General features: G+C 49.9%; 7 protein-coding genes and 1 non-coding gene across 8 annotated transcripts; 2 read left to right on the top strand and 6 right to left on the bottom strand.

The window, feature by feature from the left end:
• Positions 1-1304: 1304 nt before the first annotated feature.
• An01g00210 (uncharacterized protein) lies at positions 1305-3120 on the top strand (the record flags this gene model as incomplete). The annotated part of the gene is made up of 5 exons (XM_001388435.3): positions 1305-1651; positions 1730-1991; positions 2052-2450; positions 2511-2831; positions 2887-3120. 5 exons carry the CDS (start codon positions 1305-1307, stop codon positions 3118-3120), a joined length of 1563 nt encoding a protein of 520 aa, XP_001388472.3.
• Positions 3121-3957: 837 nt separating this feature from the next.
• On the bottom strand, positions 3958-6053 carry An01g00200 (uncharacterized protein; the record flags this gene model as incomplete). Its single annotated transcript, XM_059746247.1, has 9 exons — positions 3958-4092; positions 4176-4397; positions 4464-4581; positions 4652-4683; positions 4739-4818; positions 4871-5172; positions 5229-5415; positions 5481-5829; positions 6021-6053. 9 exons carry the CDS (start codon positions 6051-6053, stop codon positions 3958-3960), a joined length of 1458 nt encoding a protein of 485 aa, XP_059599569.1.
• A 291-nt stretch (positions 6054-6344) lies between these two features.
• An01g00190 (uncharacterized protein) lies at positions 6345-8880 on the bottom strand (the record flags this gene model as incomplete). The annotated part of the gene is made up of 6 exons (XM_059746184.1): positions 6345-7036; positions 7104-7177; positions 7231-7262; positions 7365-7503; positions 7556-8080; positions 8138-8880. 6 exons carry the CDS (start codon positions 8878-8880, stop codon positions 6345-6347), a joined length of 2205 nt encoding a protein of 734 aa, XP_059599568.1.
• A 402-nt stretch (positions 8881-9282) lies between these two features.
• On the bottom strand, positions 9283-9355 carry tRNA-Lys (CTT). The gene has a single exon. It is a non-coding gene; the product is annotated as a tRNA-Lys (tRNA).
• Positions 9356-10005: 650 nt separating this feature from the next.
• Positions 10006-10762, bottom strand: An01g00170 (uncharacterized protein; the record flags this gene model as incomplete). The annotated part of the gene is made up of 2 exons (XM_001388432.3): positions 10006-10596; positions 10718-10762. 2 exons carry the CDS (start codon positions 10760-10762, stop codon positions 10006-10008), a joined length of 636 nt encoding a protein of 211 aa, XP_001388469.1.
• Positions 10763-11483: 721 nt separating this feature from the next.
• On the bottom strand, positions 11484-12593 carry An01g00160 (uncharacterized protein; the record flags this gene model as incomplete). The annotated part of the gene is made up of 3 exons (XM_059746072.1): positions 11484-11869; positions 11890-12323; positions 12388-12593. The coding sequence occupies 3 exons, from the start codon at positions 12591-12593 to the stop codon at positions 11484-11486; spliced, it is 1026 nt and encodes a 341-aa protein (XP_059599567.1).
• A 2016-nt stretch (positions 12594-14609) lies between these two features.
• An01g00150 (uncharacterized protein) lies at positions 14610-16207 on the bottom strand (the record flags this gene model as incomplete). The annotated part of the gene is made up of 3 exons (XM_001388430.3): positions 14610-15474; positions 15531-15778; positions 15839-16207. 3 exons carry the CDS (start codon positions 16205-16207, stop codon positions 14610-14612), a joined length of 1482 nt encoding a protein of 493 aa, XP_001388467.1.
• Positions 16208-17496: 1289 nt separating this feature from the next.
• On the top strand, positions 17497-19119 carry An01g00140 (uncharacterized protein; the record flags this gene model as incomplete). Its single annotated transcript, XM_001388429.3, has 1 exon — positions 17497-19119. The coding sequence occupies one exon, from the start codon at positions 17497-17499 to the stop codon at positions 19117-19119; it is 1623 nt and encodes a 540-aa protein (XP_001388466.3).
• Positions 19120-19334: the final 215 nt, after the last annotated feature.

Here is a 19334-nt window from a genome sequence, read left to right as displayed (position 1 = left end):
CCGCCCTAGAACCATCGTACTACTCATTGCTAATTCAGAGCCTTTCAACAAAAGAGTGGTTGCATGTAGAAACGCGTTGGGCGGTGTACTGGGTGGCCGGTGCGGCCGGGAGTTACGTTAGTACCTTGTGTATGACTACGCTTTGCTTTGCTTTTATTGTATACCTGGTTGTGGTTGGCTACGGCGACGACTTCCTACTTCGTGGCTTGCGTTGTTTCAAGGGGTTACGCGAGTTTGAAGGATTTGACGGCGTTTCTGGGCCATATTCTTGCTTCAAACAGCGAAGCACCTGCAAGCATCTTACTTAGCGGGCTCGATCAGGTATAAGGATGTGAATTGGATTGGACCGGATTGAACCAAAAGAGTAAAACACAGAATATTAAAAATATATACAGCATCACGAATAAACAGATTTGATGCTTCTTTAAAGCCTTGATAGTAAATAGAATCCTGTCTTCTTGCTCCGCTGTATCTTTTATCCTTTTAGACTGGTTTGGTGGCATGTTTGTTAGTTGAGAATAGCTTCAGATAACAGTAAAGAATAGTTGTGGGAGATTATTCAGAGTCAGAATTTCTGACTCTGACTGAACTATTTTTCCAGCTCTGTTCTGACACTGTTGTACTCAATTCTGACCCCGTCGCAGCTGGGTGGCCCCGGCGCGGGCGGGAGTTACGTTATACTGCAGGCAAGCTAAGGTGGACGCTTAGACTGTCTACTCCAAAGAAAACCCCCATCTTCAGAGGTTGTACTACTATCTAAATGACATAGCCGACGAAAAGGGCATGGAACAAGCTAATAACCCTATCTATTATTGTACAACTGAGGGGTATATGCATACATACATCCATACCTTCTCCTCTCGGTGAATCCACAGATAGTCCGGAAAGATAGATAAATAGATAGATAGATAGACAGAAGGAAAGATAGGACTGGGATCAATAAATGCCAGCTCGCTTGCAACCCCGCATTTCGGCCGATCCCAACCCGATTACTATTCGGTATAGAAAAGTCAGTCCATCCAGTCCGGCTAAAGACCCACGACAACAACTTGCGATAAACCCGAACCCCACAGAGAGAGAGAGGGAGAGGGGGGGAAAGAACTTGCACCAATAATGGGCACCGGCTGTGCTGTCTTTCCCCCGCAAATGGAGAGCGATGATGTAGATACACAGATACTACTACTAGTTAGTGTGTGATGGATAAAAGGTAGATAAAAAGAACCGATTGCCCCTGTTCCCGCTGCTCGTTTGGACTTTGTGAAGAATTAGCTCAATCTTGTGTTTCGCCTGTTGTTGCTAGGAAAATGTCGCGGTATCTGAGAGCATTCGTGCTCGCTCTCGCCGGATCCACCCTGGTGGCATCAGCTAGTACCAGTACTAGCAATAGTAATAGCTGGTGCCAGACATCCTGGTCAACAGATACATGCCAGCTATTCACAGAGTCCATGGAATACCTTGATAGAATATACGATGCCTCCGCGGGCTACGTCTATGACCCGAGTGCTGCAACGGCGCTGCGTCACGATACAAGGACGTCTGTGTGGTATGCTGTGGGGTTGTTGGCTCGGGATCAGGGCGATGATGTAGCTCAGGCGATGACTATCATTCGAAACGTGATAGATGCGCAGTTCAAGGATACAAGTGATCAATGGTGGGTGGTTGACACAATTGGAGAGGACATTCCCTCCCTTTGATCAGAACTGACTCACCGGTCTATGCTCACTCACAGGTACGGTGATTACCAGCAGTTCCCCGAAGAACCTACAGTGGGAACCTCAGCTTACCCACCCATTATCTATGATACCTGGGATCCGAATTGGAGAGAGTTCATTGGGACGGCCTTCATCATTGCGCTTGAGGAGTTCCCACATCTGATAGATGCGGATATGACGCAGCTGATGCATGCGTCGCTTTACAATGACACTGTTGGGGATAGTTATCGGGTCGGTGGGGTGGACGATGATAATCTATATCCGTCGTATACGAACCCGGTGCGTGAGGGCTCAGACTCTTGGTACCACTGAGTGTGAGTTAACTGACTAGCTGCGCAGTCCTTAATGCGTGCCATCATCACAGGCTGGACGGGACGCAAGCTTGGAGATCAGAATATGACCAATTCGGGCGAGACATACGCAACGGAGATCATCCGGCTCTTCGATCGCGCAGATACGCTTTCGGAGTTTAACAGTGCCACTTATACGGGTGTTTCTCTGATCGCGCTGACTATGTGGGCTAAGTATGCTGCAGAAGACTCGGTCATGAAGGGGAAAGGGAAGGAGATGTTGCAGGATACTTGGGATACTATCGGGGAATTGTATCATGCTGGGTTGAAAAACCTTGCTGGTCCCTGGGATCGGGCTTATGGGTTTGATATGCAAAAGTACTTTGGTATCATGTCGGGGCATATTTGGTCGCTGGTGGGGAAAGAAACTTCTCCTGTTATTGATAAGGTGAGGAGAAGGGAGAATGATCATTAGTGTTTTTCTGGTGCTAACAACTGATACATACAGGTGTATATGATGTCTCACAACTCCGACTTCTCCATCTCGCCTCTGATCGCTATCCTGTCAAACTTTCACAATTCGCTTGTCCCGTCAACGGCCATCCAAGCCCTGAAAACCTTCCCCGGTGAGCATATGGTCAACACATCCGCGTACTCTATTCCATATGACTCCTTCCCACGGCAGGTGGCTGCGTGGCTGAGTGAAGGCATTAGCATTGGAGCGGAGACCTTCAATGAGTCTGTTGTAGGTGGCCCAGCCATCAATCCATCGCAGTTTAACCCGGCTGTCATTCAGTGGGATACTGGAGCTGGAATAGGGTGGATAACAGTGAGTTGACCTAGGACACCGATGCTGATCCAAGGTTATGGCTAACATCTCACAGCTGTATGCGACGGAGGAGGCTCTCAACGCTGAAGTTGGACCCGGCTATCTGAACCTGACCTATCCGCGTGGGACGTCGGCGTCCCAGTTTCAGTTCCTGGTATCTCCTTTTGAAACCCAGAAGAATGTGGCTGGCTGGCAGGACATTGTCGGCCTGAATGTCACTGTGTCGGGGAATATGGACCCAACGACGCTGAACATCTCGTATAGCTTGAGCGACCAAGTCATTAAGTAGAGCCTCCAGCGTCCTGTTCAGTGACCATAAGCTAACCAGTTCCATAGTGATTTTAGGTTCTGGAACTTCACTTATTCCATGCCGGCAAATGGCACCGCGATTCCAAATGTTCTTCTGGAAGTGAAATTGCAAACATGATATCTATGCTGCAATCCTACTTGATAGAATTAACTACGCGGTACTCTATTTGTTCAAGAAACTCCAAATAGCGCTCAGAAATCGATTTTTAATGAAAAGGAATACCTTATATAATAGATCTTATTATTAGATCAATGTGGAGCATTCTTCTAATCTTCTTTGCAGGACATGGTACAGTGTTCTACTAAAGAAGAACTGGGATCTACGCGCTGTGCATAAAAAGTAGCTCTAAAAGAAGAAGCAATTAAAGCAGCAGCTAGTCTTTAAAGGAGATAATTTAACCCAGGAAGTAAGAGACAAAATACAGTAGCTAGAGGAGGCCCAGGTAGAGAAGACAGAATCTTAATCATCTACGTGTATATCTTCCTGCTGCAGTAAGTGCCATACAACCAATTGTCATAAGAGAAATTCAGTATTCGAAACTCTATTATAAGTAATAATATGCACGCGGACTTTATTGATTAAATTGTTATTTGGATAGCTTCATTTCTGCTCGAGTTGGGTGGTCAGGTAGGGGTGGCCGGCGCGGCCGAGAGTTAAGTTATCATTAATCTATCAATCTATCATGGGTGTGGTTCATTGCCTGGCTATATAGTATAGATCAAGATGATGAAGACCTGCGACGACTCAGAAAATCGAGAGGCAAATTTACAGGGAAGAGGTAAAAAGGGGTCCATTATATATACATCCAGCCTCGACTCATTCCATGATCTCCAGGTTTTCCGCAACCGAAAACTTCGCCCCAGTCTTGTCCTGAATCTCCTCGACCTCCACACCCGGAGCCAGTTCCGTCAAGAGAAGCTCACCCTTGGTCCGGTCGACCTGGAAGACGCACTATAGCCTGCTGTTAGTTCATTCTTTCCTTTCTGCAATTCTTACTGATTGCCGTCATCTGCTAGGGCACCTTTCCCACTTACCAGTTCGGTGATAATCGTGCTGACACAGTTGGCGCCAGTCAAAGGAAGGCTGCATTGGTCCACAATCTTCGGTGATCCATCCTTGGCGGTGTGGCTGGTGGCAACCACAATCTTGGTCTTCTCGGGGTTGGAGATCAAGTCCATGGCTCCTCCCATTCCCTTGAACACCTTACCGGGAATCATGTAGTTCGCCAGGTCGCCGTTCGCGCTGACCTGCAAAGCCTGTGTTGTTCGACCAGTCAGCTTCCGTCACCCGGTTGCCGATCATGAACAGGGTTTATCACGTACTCCCAAGATTGAAACATCTACATGTCCGCCGCGGATCATCCCAAATGACTCACTGCTATCAAAAGTGGCAGCGCCTGGGACCAGTGTGACAGTCTCTTTGCCGGCATTGATGATATCCCTGTTGGATTGGAGTAAGCCAGTGCCCCAAGACATCAATGATAACTGGCCAGTGACATAGGGACACTTACGCATCAACTTCCTCTTCTGTCGGATAAGGGCCCTTGAAAATATGTCAATTTCCTTTCCCATATTGCTTTCGGGAATTATTGGCTTACCATGCCCAGGATACCGTTCTCAGATTGGATCCAAACCTTCACATCTTCGGGCAGAAACGAGGGGGCAAGTGTGGGAATACCTGGGAAGTCATTAATATCGAGCAGCATTTATGACTTAAGGGACTACCTTACCAACTCCGAGGTTAACATAGTAACCCTGCTTGAGTTCCCGAGCAGCCCGCTTAGCGATTCGGTTCCGTAGGACAGTCGCAGCGTCCTCTGCCTTTTTGTTTGCATCGTCACCCTTGTCAGACCGCAATTTCTTGATTTCGATATGCTTTTCATCGGTTGCGGGGACGATTCTATCAACGAAGATTCCCGGTAGATCAACATCGTTAGGGTCGATTGAGCCAACGGGAACAATGTTCTCGGCTTCCACAATAGTAAGGGCTGCTGCCTTCGCCATGATGGGGCCGAACGCCTTCGTAGTGTAACTATGTCACATCATTAGCATTCCAACGTACATAAAAGAGCGTCGAGAATTGCCTACCGGAAAACACAATTTCCTGCAGCGTCTACCTTCCACGCTCTGAGAATCGCCACATCCCCATTGAGCGCAGTCTCCATCATATAAGTTTTGCCATTAAACTCTCTTGTCTCGCGGGGCTTGCCACGCTCGAGCACCTTCCCGGATTCGTCTACACGCACCGGAATCTCTCCCTTCTGAAGCAGAGTGTCTGCCAAGAACAAGTCAGTAAGATACATCATGTATCCATTAGCGATCAAGAACTCTAAAACTCACGAACTCCCGTGGGGGTATAAAATGCGGGGATCCCAGCTCCTCCAGCACGTAGTCGCTCGGCCAGACTGCCTTGCGGACACAGTTCGATGGCAATATTTCCCGTCAAGTATTTCTTCTCCAGAGCTTTGTTGTTTCCCAGGTAGGAAAGTATCAGTCTATTGACCTGTCCCGCTTGCGTTAGGGTAGACAGCCCGCCCTTCCCGGCGAGACCAGCATTGTTCGAAACCGCCGTCAAGGAGTGCAAGTTGTCTGCCCCTCTGCGGTGTATCGCAGAGATCAATGTTTCTGCAATAGATTCATGGGTTAATAAACTGGTAGTATTATCTGGCAATACCAAGAATATCTTTACCTGCGACACCACATAGGCCAAAGCCTGAACTAAGAATGATTGACCCGCTCTTCAGATCTGCCACGGCCGCATCCGCATCCTTGAACAACTTTGAAGCGGCACGGTCAATCTTCGGGGCCCGCGGAGCTTGCTCGTGTGTAGAAGTTGAGTATCTGGCCCGGCTACCGATACTAGTAGCGAGAGGCGCATACAGGCTCGGAGAAAGTTGCGACCGTCGATAGCATTGCGGACGAACAATCAACCTTCGTGACAAGACCAACGCGGATAATCGAATGGTTGCCATTTTCCTCGTGGCTATAGGATGAATTAATCGCGATTGAAAAATGTTGCAGAGGCTACTAAGCCATGAAAAGCAGGAAACCAGGCTGGTTAATATGGGAAGCTGAGAACGGCGCCCCTCGGAACTCGGCGCTACTTCTAGTCGCCGAGCGGCCGAGCTCCCAGGACCTTTCGGCTCGGAACCAGAAATGAGATCATTTCTCGATCCGCGTAGCCACCGATCTGCTCCCCTCCATTCAGAAGCCAAAATCTGCCGCATTTCCGACATCGAACCAGTCCCAAGTCATTAGGTCATCCAGTGGAACATCGGGCACAGATGTCCCAAATGCGGTGCCAGCTCGGTTCACTGCGTCTATGATCTGGTCATCAGACATAGCAGAAAATCTGAGTGGTTCAGGCCAAATAAAAGAGGTCGGTATCGAGGATGGCTGTGTCCCGGAAGCCACCGGGCAATACCCATCCAAGTCTGGCGGAGGTTGTAGCGGCCCCGTTTCGACCTTCAGGTTCTGAGAGCCTGCGCTTACAGGAGCGCGTCTGACAAGCGCTCTCAGGAAGCGCCCATAGAGAACAGAGGCGCCATTTCTATGGCGGGTAGTAGCTCCAATACGCTCAAGGACACCTGCAGTTTCCTCGATCAAATTATGAACACTTGGCGCCAAACTCGACCTGCTGTCTTCTGGCATCACGCTGAGACTAAGTGCTGAGCATGCAGCAAAGGATATCATGATGACAGTGTTATTCGGCATGGATTTCAATCGCGACTCTCCTTGTATAGCTGCTCTCAGAACGTTCAGTGCAGAAGAAAGGCCGGCAGCACGAAAGAATCTCTTGACTTCCAAAGGTGCTGTAGGATGGTTGATAACACCACCATATGTCGATAGCCTCGTATGTGTTACAAGGATTTCAACATAGGGTGGAAGGGAGCGTGCTTGGTGTAGGTTAGCCGGATGTACAATGGTTAATGCGAGCCTGTTGCACCTCTACAAGGGACTTACAGTGACCTTCCCCAATCTCAGGCGCCCATATCTCATACCACTTGTCGTAGAAGCTTTCAATCATATTCTTGATCCTAGGGACAGCGTGAGTATTCGCGTGTCAACAACTTGTGGGATGCACACGTACGATTGCGCTACCTCAGACCCGGCATCTGCGACCTGGTGGCTGTCGCAGTTGGCTTTTACTCTCAGGAAAAGGCCATCCTGTACGCTCCCGTCAGAAAGGTCCTTCCGTACGCATGAGACCGCCAGTGTACTTACCAAATTCCTCCTGAGCACAGCCATTGAATTCATCGGCCCATCACGTGAGTCTGCAAAATCGGATACATGCCACTTATCACAATAGTTTATAAGGGCTGTTGAAGGGACTGTATAGCTTCGCCCGCGAGCTAAACATACACTGCAAGATGAAGTTAGACAGGCAATAGCAGAGCTTCTGGTGATATGCCTACCCTCTTTCGAGAACAAACAGCGCTATCCACGTTCTCTCTCGCCTTCGGAGAAGTCTTCGGCCCCATGCAGAGTTCGGTTCTATGCCATCAAATCGGTCCATGTATAGGGCTCTCTTTGCATCGATAGTTTCGGCCTTAGCGAGTCTTCTGAGAAGGCTATGCTCGAAGCTAGTTGATGGAAGCACAATCTTGTTCAACGAGAGATCTAAAGCAACAGCTAGAGCCATGGCAATGTAGGAACATGTATCGTCATCCCCCAGGCAACTACCTGGCTCCATCCATGGAACATTTACCATGAAGGCTAAGACGATCTCAACCGATCTGTGGCGTCGGGCAATGACATTATGGGCCAGGGACTTGCAATGTCGAGAAAGCCGCTTCGACAGTGCTGTAGCAGATGGCAGGAACAATGCAGCCGCGGCCATGATAGAGGTGAATAGAAATGCAGACTGGGTCCGCACAAACGAGACGGTGTGTACCAGAGGGTCTAGGCCCCATCGAGTATGTGCGAGGTTCTGATAAAAGCTAGCATCAATGGTAAGCCAGGTAGCCACGAATCTAAGTACGCAACATTGGACATACAAAGAGAAAAGCGATTCGGCTTCACTCGGAGTCACAAGACCAATGTCAATGGGGTCTATATCTGGGCCAACATCCAGATTTGCCCGGATGGGAACAAAATATGATTGCGCGGCAGGGTCGCTTCCCTCGGTGCTACTCGGCAGCATGCCTGTAGGTTGGGGAAATGTTGAAGGTGGCCATCTGTGTGCATCACGAGCCTCATTCGGCGATAGCTGTAGATCGGAGGCACGTGCAAGTAGTTGTAAAGGATTCTCTGCATCATCTAGGGAGAGATTATCGCCGAAATTGTTATCCCGGGGCGAATGGTATGTATAGGACCGATCCTCGGACTGGTCGTCTGCCTCACTGTGTAACTGCTGTTCTCGTGTATTGCTGAGCATCTCTTGAAGGTCTGATATGAGCTTTTGGGCCGCCTCGGACCCGGATGCATTGCTTCTCGGTCTCTTGATGGCCTGTTCAATCTGATGTAATGCTTTTTCAAGGCCTTTGCGTTTGCTGGTTTTCACCATGTCAGCTTGGGGTCCTCGGAAGATCAATGCGTTTAGCGCGTACTTTTTGACCCCTTTCTGTCTACCGACATGGTGGCTGGGTATGATGCATTCAACATTGGCCTGTTTGCATCTGCTACACGACGCATCATCTTGGCCTCGGTTGCAGCGGACCTTGCTTTTCYTACAGTTCAAGCAGGCGGCTTGTCGACCATGAGATGCTTTGTTGGGATCCAACGCAGCGGAACTATCCATTGCCTGTTACGAGAGTTAGTTCATGCAGCCTTGTATTTTTCAGCTATATCTTTTTCGCTGTCGCGGCGTTCGTGGCTGGACCTAGGAAACATACCGAGTCATCAAAAGTTGTTTTCAGTGGCTGATGGTTGACGATCACGGAAACATATTGTACGCAGCATTTATAGACAGCGGCGGAACAACATCCGGAAGGCAACGGCCGTGGCTTCGGAAAAGCGTCTCAGCTATGCTAGCACTGTAAAATGATACCTACGAAAGGTCGACTAGATCGGCAGCACAAGGTACAGGCCTAGCAAAAGACGGGCGGGAGAAGGAAAAGGAAGATTAAGTTATGTTTGTTAGCCGGGTGGTGGTGAGTTGACTGACAGACTGACTTTGCGATGGGAAAAAAAAGAAAAAGAAAGCCCAACGCGGGGCTCGAACCCGCAGCCTTGAGATTAAGAGTCTCACGCTCTACCGATTGAGCTAGCCGGGCTTGCTCGTTGAAGAGGGCCTTTAATTTAAGCTCTATCAGCCTAAGACAGCTACGAAGGGGTAATAAGTATCATGTTGCGCCTATTGAGAATTCTTCACTACACAGCTAGACAAGATGCCGTATTAATACAAATTGTCTGTGTCACTACGTTCAGAAAAACTTGCCTAATATCGACGATAGTCTCCCGAGATGAGCGTATGGAATATGAATTAAACGTCATATGTCTCAGGCATGTAATCTCTTTATAGCCATGCCCCCATAATCATTGATGGACAGAATATAGAGCACGTAACTAAGAGAACGTACCAGTTCGAGAGAGAGGCCAAAATGACAATATAGGTGAAGCCGGTATATAGACCACGCGAACAGTGTCTGTGCAGAGAAAAAGTGCGTCTCTCCTGTAAGATTGACCATTGGATATCCTTCAAATGCATGGCTATGGATGTATGCAGCAAGTGCGATTTTCACAGGGATGTAATGAAAGAGATTGCGAGGACCAACAAATCATGTAAAGCAACTAGACCTCGACCCAGCATATACCCAACGCGCTGTTAGTTACTCCTATCGTTCGCCGAAACCGAAAGAATATCAACAGATAATGCCAAAGTGAACGTGACACTAGAAGACAATAGAAACGAAGTAGGTGAAATTCAGTTGGTTGCCCTGAGAGCGCGTAGCCTAGCATCCAACCCATCCTCAAGTTCAGTGTCGACCTGTTTAGGAGCCTTTACCTCCTCCTTAGGAGCAGCAGCAGCATCCTGCTCCAAAGCCATCCGGAGATCCACCCCAGCGTCATCAGCAAGTTGCTCCATCAAGCGATCCACATCGGCTTCACCCTCTGCGCCATTCTCCTGCAAAGAGACCCCTTGTGCAACATCCTCGATCGCACTGCTAGCAATCTTGAAATCTTCAGAGCGCGCCAGGAAATTGTTCGCATGGGAAACCAAGCTCTCAAGATTTACACTCTTGGAAGCAGCATCCAAGCCCCGTGATGCCAACGCTAGTGTTCGAGATGTGTCCCGAGTGCTCTGCGCAGCCTTGAGCTCGTTGATGATGACATCTGCTCGGGCAGCCTCCGCCTTGAGGGTCACCTGTCTGCGCTTCTCTCGTACGGCAGAAGCGGCATGAATGCGGGCGATCTGAAATTCGCGGTTTTTCATGGCCTTATCAGCCTTGGCCTTCTCGGATTTGAAGGTCGCTTCAGCACGGGCGGCCTCCTTTTTCAGTCGATTAGAGTGTAGCTAAATGCAGGACAATGATAACGTTAGTCAACTGATGATAATTCAAACCAAGGGTGCGCTCGTAAACGGGCAGACGCTGAAACGTTGCCGCAGAGAGGGGGAATAATGGGGCACCGCCTACCTTGACATTGGTGCGGGCTTCAAAGATAGGATCCTTCCGAACCATGGTGACAAAGAAACTGGAGAGGGCGCGAGAGGGTATCTAAGCAGAAAGTGAGGCTTGGGCGCATGAGAGAGTTAGGAAGGTTGGGGTCAAAAGATACGGAGCGGGAGGCAACATCCAGCCCCGATCGGACAGACAGTCTAGATGGGAGGGCGGGGGACTGCGTGGCAACGTCATCCCGATTGCCGTATCCGCTGCGCGCGGAGGTGCCACTCCAACCTGCATGCCGACGACAATTGACAATAATGGTAGTAAAGTCTCACCGCTGATGCCTAAAGAACCGATGTGGTAACTACACTACTATAGAACCCAGCTGCTTGCAAATCCAACGGGATCTGAAATTAACCTGCTCATGGTCTGTCGGTCAAAAAAGCGAAAGAAGGATGATGAGCAGACAATCAACTGCTGTATTGAAATCTAGAATAAAATTATAAGGATTTATGATAATTTACAGCCGGAACCTCAACTATGCTTGCCCATAAGGAGAGACGTCAACGCCTCTTGGGTGCTTCGTGAACTCCATGAACTCCGTGTACTCCTTTGAGACTTGCCAATATTACTTCGCCGTCCAGTTTTCGCTGATTTCAAACCGCTCAAGATTCGTTTGCGTCGTCCCGGCTGTTCGAGTAGGTCTATCGTCCACGCCAAGGTCAACAAAGACTCCCAGCTCCATTGGACTCCGTTACCATCGACAGCCGATGCATCTCCCTGGCGAAACTGCTCGCTAACAGCCAGCTGCAATGCCCTGCCCGTCGCATCGCGAAGTGGACGCGCCAAGGCTGGGTTGCACGCTAGAAGTCTGGCGAGAAGTCTCATCCGGAAGACCGTGGGGCGGCTCGATGCCTTCGAAGCCAACAGATTCGGGGTCGAAATCAACCATAGAATCAAATGGAAATGCTGATAGATCTCCTCCGTCGAGAACGTCAAAGGCGAACCCGTCTTCAAGGACTGAAGAATCTGACCCAACGGGTGAATCAACGTTGAATAGGCGGTGGAAGTCATCGTCAGAAAGAGGAGCTGCAAGATCATCGGCAGCGTGAGGTTCAGGGTTTGAGCCGACGTCAAAGAGAGAGAGGGCACTTCCTTCTCCTTCGAGTCCAGCGACGGACACTGCAGGTCGCACAACACCGCTGCAGGATGTTGTGTCACGTCGGAGGACTCAGCCAGAGTGGAAGGCCTCAAGGTAGGGGAGTAGTCGGTGATAGAGGGTGTGGGGAAAGGAATCCGTTCAAGAGGGATTTCGTCGCGTTCTTGTTTAAATAGGGTAGGAGTTAGGGTAGGAGAAGCTGAGACGGGGGAGCCGGGCTTGGGAGTGTTGCCACGGGAGCCCCGGACCTCAGCAGATAGTTGAGCGACTTGTTGGTTTAAGCGATTGTTCTCAGCTTCCATCTGGGATAGTCGTTGCAGAAGGAACTGGTTTTGCTGTTCCATCTGAATCTTCTCATTTTCCAACTTCTCCATTTCGAGCCTCTTGCGCTCGCGTGATGTTTGTGCTGCCGCACGATTGCGAAGAACGCGCTCGATACGACGTTGCTCTTTCTCATCTTCAGTCTTGGCCCGTTTCCTTTTATGTCGAATTAGCATCGTGTACATACATACATAGTCTATTATGGATATAGATGTCTTACCTTGGGGGCAAGTTAGTCTTCGGGACTGGCAATTCCTGGCCCCATGACTTTCTCTTCTTCACAGGCTTCTTCTCTTCCGCCTTGGTCTCCCCTGCCTGTACTGACGAGTCATCAAGCGACGTGTCCGCCGGGGACACTGTCAACAATGGCAACTCAGGCGTCGGGGAGCCGGCGAGGGAGTCGACTGGAGAGAATGCTTCTTCCATCATTTCAAGCGTGACAGGTGATTGATCTTTAATTGTGGATCAATCGATTTACTATGAGCCTTATCTTAACCGCACTGCAAGGGAGGACGGTGATGTAGGTCGACACAGCTTGTGGAGGACGTCTGCTTGCCCGTGTCACAGGAACACAGGCCACCGTGTCATAACGGGGGAAGCTGGGGGGGCCAGGCCTGGCCAAGTGGTGCCTGGGGTCAAGTGTACCAGACAACAAGAAGGATAGGGCCAAGAAGGACAGGTGTCCTTAAGAACCATAGAACAATAAAAAGATGGGAGTGAGGACGATTTCCTGATCGACTGTGAGAGCTGGGGGAGTGAGCGACTCTTTAAAAGGCCAACGTGGTCAGATCAGGCCGCCTCCCTGCAAGTAAGGGGGCGGAGTCATCGTCGTCAGCCAAGTTCCGGTAACCATTACAGACCCATTACGCCCCTATGCAACGTCCGGTTGGGTGAATATGCCCCTTTGCGCCCCAATTGACCGTACGGTAAATTACTCCGAGCACCGTGGTTCCCAGTAACTTTACACAGTAAGCATGCTTGAGAGGGAGGGACTGCGAAGGGAGAACCCCAAGTGTGTTTCCCCCTACCACAATAGTGGAAAGCCCCCTTCTGGCCCCATCTACACACCTTCCGTCTCAAAACCCTCTCTACCTGCGACAAGTCTCGCTCTCAAGGTGGAACCCCCCTCCCCGAGTCTAAGAATGGCGCCACGGTGGATCTAATTCCACGAATTCACTTTGTCTGTCACCCAATGAACTACGCCACTCACGCTCTTTGCCCCCTGGAGACTCTTCAACCCAGCCCTGGATGCCACACTCAAAAGGAGTGCACAATAAGAGAGTCCAGACGCGTTCACACTTGAATGGTAATGATAACATCAATGAAAAAAACAAAGCCTTACCGATCGGAAACAGTTTGTTACTATTGGAACTGTCTATTCAGTAAGATTATACACACAAAAAAAGAGAGAAAGCAAAGTTGTAATGCAGACAGAATACTACTAAGCTTACGGATTTAATTGCCAGACGAAGTAAGACATCGGCGGGGGTTGTTCAAGGAGAGGCAGTGCGGGAGATAAAAATGGCACAGGCAGCATCGGAAGAATAATCACCGTGGGGAATTGGACTAGCACAAAGTGGTATGGAGTAAAGTGCGGCAATCATCTACCAAGTATCTACGGAGTATGATCCGCAAGATTGCAAGTTGAGACCACAAGAGGGGCGCAGGGAGGCCACCGGCCGTCGAGACCTCCCTTTGGAGTCTGGAACTGCTATCTGTTGAATTTCCCGCATTCCTTGACCGACTGGGTTAGCGGGTGGAATGTACCAGAAACACGGGGGTCTCCCTCGACGGAGTAAATTATTGCGCATACACAGGACAGAATACGTACTATCTACCACTAGGCCCATGGTCTGATTTCTAAATAATTAAAGTCCGACGGTCTCCCTTCGGCGTTATATTAATATTAGCTCCGACGCAATATAGACACTTGATTGAGAGACAGAGGGGGTGTGGGAGAGGGAGCAAAAAGCATCCCCGTCGTTAATTAATAACGCTTCTAGAAGTCATACATGCACTAGCCCTGTCAGGTTGGGGGCCGCCCCCTTCGCGCTTTGTTGCACTCCGTCGGAACGTAGGAATGGATGGTGTATGAATTATGGCATGCGCTTATGAGAACAATGTTATACGTGACTAACAACCTTTTCTTTCCAACTCTCCTCTTTTCCTATCCAAGAGTAGGGTTGAATCTTATCTTCTTTCTTTTACTGTGCTCATCAAGTGAGAGCAGCTAGCTATCAAACTCATGTGTAACCGTGGGAATAATATGTGCCTAAGAAACAAAAGAAATGGATGTAACAAATCAATAGCCCAAAGATAACGCCCATGCCGGTCACGAGTCGTGATTGAATCCATAGCAAGATGCAAATTTTCGAAGTCACCAGGAGGCACCTCGTCTCGGCCCCCGGTTTATACTCTCAACGCGGTCCCGCATCATTTCGTCTATAACGTGACATCCATCGTATCATCACCGGCATCAATAGCACCTTGGTTCTCCGGATCCGGTGCAACCACACCCCGTCCTCTGCCTGCAAGCAATTCCCGCCTGACCTCGGGTCCGATATCCTTGTGTCCACGAACCAAAAGCAAATCCAAAAGCGCCTCACGCTGATCCTCGGTGATATCATTGCGGTAGCGTTGCGCAAACACCAACAGGGACTGGTGCCAAAGGACAGGAAGCTTGTAAACCTTGTTGGCTTCACGGGATCCATCGGTCATCATGGCATCATTGTCGGTAGCACGGAAGCGCAGGAAATGGAAAACGAGGGCGTCAATCACCTTGTAGGGAAGCGCATACTTCTTCTCCAGAAAAACGCGAATGAACATATTCACTGCACCAGTACTTTCCAGGGAGCGCAACGACTGTTCAGCAGCGAGATCACACATGCGGAGTAATGCTGCAGCTGAGTGCAAGACCGGGATAGAGACACGTGCAATGACAGAAGAGACAATGTGAGCTTCTCGTAGTGTGCAGGTTCCGCTCGAAACCAAGGGGAAGAGCAGGCCCTTGAAGAAACAGGCGGGCTTGTATAGCGCTTTCTTCAACGCATTGTAGGTGTGGACGTTGAGCTTCTTGGTTTCATGAATTTCCTCCCGGACACGGTCAAGGAGCACTGTCGAGATGAACTCCTGTGCGACTGCTGGCTTCGACGAAATGAAAATTCTGGTACCGGCATAGACAGCATTGGCCGTCCAAGACTCCGGCCGTGTAATATCGAGAAGGGTGGGCCAGTTGGGCACGGAAGGAAGGATCTTGAAGGGCTTCGGAAGAGGTCCAGATTTGTAGCGAGAAAGTATCATGCCGACCCTTTAATCTTTCTGTTAGCCTTGCGTGAATCGCTGCGCGGCGCAATCCATACTCACTTTTCATATACCTCCACCGCTTTCGCGGGTATTTGAACAGCATCTTCTGGTAATCCACCACCCTGAATGAAGGGCCCGCCGCTCTCTCCGCCCTGCTTCGCTTCATGTTCCGCGATCTTCTCCAGAATGAGATCGGCTAGGTTCCTAGTCTGACCTTCGGCCTCGGGCCCACTGGGGTTAAATATCGGGTCTTCGTCGCCGGCAGGAATGAACTTGTTGAACATATCAAGGTCATCGGGGTCAACCTCCTACTCGGCATATCAGCAAAAAGGGTTCCCATAGATTTTTGGTGCAGTCCGGTGACATACGACTTCCTCAATTTCCTCATCGTCGTCCCATTGGTCGTCTTGGAATTTTTCGTCATCGGAAAAAGCCTCATCGCCTTCCAGGCGAGACTCAAAATCAAAGGCTGCGTTCGTCTTATCAGCAGCGGCGCCTGCTGTGGCTCTTTGTTCTTCAGCATCCTCATCAGCCAGTTCCTGTCCGATTTGCAGGATCTTCCGGGACATCTTCGCATCAACGAAGCGCTCCCCATCTTCTTGCTCATCTTCCTGACGAGACTTGCGACTGGACTTTTTGGCCGATTGAGTTCTTAGATGACCAGCAGTCATATAATCCTCAGCTAGAGGATTGTGCCGGCGGCCGGCGGCGGAGCGAGAGGATGTTGCCTTGGGCATGGTGACGGTGCCCCTTTGGATGTGTATATATTAGTCCGAGATTTGTATGATACCAAAAGGCCCAGCTAGCACCAAATCCACCAAATCACCGGATGATAGGCACTGCGAGCGTGGATCGTCTCTCTCTCTCGGGTATCAACCTCCACGAAAATGTGTGTAAATTTCCAGGTCATGTGATTCAAATTTTTTGTCGAGCTCTTTTTTTTGGCGTCGCCAAAGCGGAGTCGATTCTCACCGCTTTGTTAAATCTATATATCATTGGATGATACATGATACCGCCTTTGCCCCTCTTATCCCGGGGCACCACTTGGCCCTCGACACCTGCCGGCAATATTGTAGCTCACCGCCTTAGATCGGCGGCAAGATTACTTTCCGCTCGTCGCATGCAACTTGCGCATAAACAACAGACATGTGATGCAGGAGGGGCCGCGAAGCTTGCAAGGAGAGTTCAACCAACAACTAATTGACCTTATACAGCTGTCCAAAAATTGATTGCGGCCCATTTCATACATCCAACGAGCTCGTTCAAAGTCGTGTTGACCAGCAGCCCTTGTGGTGAGTCCCAGGGCACTCCGAACCCACTTCCGCGTTCCTCATTTCCAACTATCTATATGGTGTTCAGGCATAGTACATATGGTACCTTCAACATCCCTTGGAGAATCAGCTGTGAACCCAAAGATGAGAATACAAAGATAGCTCTGGATTTCACTAGCTTCACATGTGATTCTGACCTTCTTTGACTTTTTCCACAGGCATTATTGCGACCCCGGGTTACCCTTGATACTGTAACATCACCTCCACTCATCATATACCAAGGCTTCTAGTACTCTTGATAGAGTTGCTTCACTCCGAGGCCTGTACATTCAATACGAAAAAGCTGTGGTTGCAGTATATCCAGCTGGCTTTCCCTGTCGTTGCTGATACCGAATCATATGCGCAAATTACACCGTGTTGGGCTCCCACAAACAAGTATTCCACATTGACTTCTATCATATCTGATATCACTCCGGATTATACGCTCTCACACTGAGCATTGCCCTAGTTGGGTCAAAATAACAATGGCTTCCACACAACCGGCTGGGTCCTCTGCACCCTCGTCTAACCTGAACTCTCCGATCTTGCCTCCTGGAGGAACACCATTCTTCACCGGTTCCTTTCCCGATTCTAATGCGAGATCTTCTCCCATACCTACTAGTAACGCCCCTGCGCAAGCTGATGGATCGAAATCGAAACGCACCAAACGTGATAGCCGCAAAAAGCGTGAGGCCAAGGGTCTGGATCAGGAAAGCATGCCACCGAAGAAGCGAGCAGTTGCTGTCCAAAACACTGCACTTCCCAGCTCGGATCTCAGCATACTAAGGCCTCTCCTGTTGGCAGAGCCTCGCTCATCCGATCTGTTACCCCCACAACCCCGGCAGCTGAACTTTGTCAACCGAAAAACATCAGACGTTATCGGTCAGAGCTGGGACTTTTTTGAGATTGTCGATAAGCTCACCAATAAGAATGGGTTTCGTTATAGCTACGCCATAGCTGATCCAAGCTTTCCGCATATCAAATACCGTCAGACTGATGTCCAGCCCTATCACGCCCGATTTAGTTTCGAAGACTCTCCAGCTGCCATACTCTTCAGTAAGGACGCTCTCGCAGTTACTTCTAATGAGCCTTGGCATACGGCACGAGCCAATGTCTGCGCGCGCGAGGGATCCTATTACTACGAAGCGCGCATTATCAGTGGTGTTGTGAATAATTCGCCTGCTCCCTCTTCTAATAGCAATGGAGGCTTACCGTCCAGGGGGCATGTGCGTCTTGGTTTTGCACGAAGGGAGGGAGACCTCGATGCCAACGTTGGTGTTGACTGTTATGGCTACGGTATCCGTGATGTGAATGGTGAGGTCGTCAATCGGATGCGGTGTGAATACTTTTTTCCAAAAGGCGAATCTATTCGTGAGGGCGACGTTGTCGGCCTTCTAATCACCCTTCCGCCACTCTCTCTCCACAAGAAAGTTGTAGAGGGAACTTATGAGTCAAGTGCAGATGGCGAGGTCTCATCACCAAGCTCAGAAGCCCCGTCAGTCACGAATATAGTTCGTGACCGCATTCCTTTCCACTACAAATCAGACTTTTGTTGGCAACAGTCGAACGTGTTTCCAACAAAACAGCTACGCGACTACGCATTCAATCTCAAAGAAACCCCTACGTTTGGGCCTCCATCTCCGTTCAATGCCGAGGATGCATCTTTGCGAACGTTACCCGGTTCAAGCATCACAATATTCAAGAACGGTGTAAAGATGGGCACTCCTTTTGAAGAACTGTATGCTTTCTTACCACCGGCCAGCCGACTCGCCAATGGCACAAACAACTTGGGCATCGGCGAGCGCGAGAATGCAGATGACGGAATGATCGGTTATTATCCTGCTGTCAGCTGCTACGGCGGAGGGGCGGTTGAATGCCGCTTTGACGGGCCATGGTGGGTGGGGCCACCATCTCATACGGACAACGGCGAGCCAGTCCGGGGCATCGGCGAACGCTTCAACGAACAAATAGTTGAGGATATAGTTGCCGATATCGTGGACGAGGTTGAGGCAATGTGCGTCTGGGGCGGAGTAGACGGCAACGTTGTCAACAATGCAAAGATCGATGGCTCTGGAACTGGGGCAGTTGGTGGCTCCGAGGTGTTGAAAGGTGGTGTTAGTGCGGCTTATGAGTCTGCTATTCCTCCAGTTGCGGACGGCCAGAGTGAGTCTGCTGCTAATCCCGCTGGCAATGGCAACGAAGCGGGAAGCGTCATGGACCTAGATCCAGGCCAGGCCGCGCTTGAGGACGCCACGCGCGCCGATGCCCCGGTTCCAGAAGCACCCCAGAATACGATTCCCGACACGTCAACTGGGGATGGCGATGTTGAAATGTCTTGAACGCCATACCGTCAACGCCTCGGCCTCTGGTTTCGTGATTAGGCCTAGGATTCCTAAGCCAGTCTACTACACCGGCCTTGCCTCAGGGTGGTTGGTGTTGGAATGATCTACTCGTGACAAAGGCACATTACGGGGCTAGTAGACAGTATATTACGACTTCGAACTCTGCACAAATATACATAATGTGCTAGTCTGCAATAGTCCCCTCTTTTGCG

The sequence above is a fragment of the Aspergillus niger genome (assembly GCF_000002855.4).
Source record: "Aspergillus niger supercontig An01".
Lineage (NCBI taxonomy): Eukaryota > Fungi > Ascomycota > Eurotiomycetes > Eurotiales > Aspergillaceae > Aspergillus > Aspergillus niger.
This window is presented reverse-complemented; position numbering and strand designations above follow the sequence as displayed.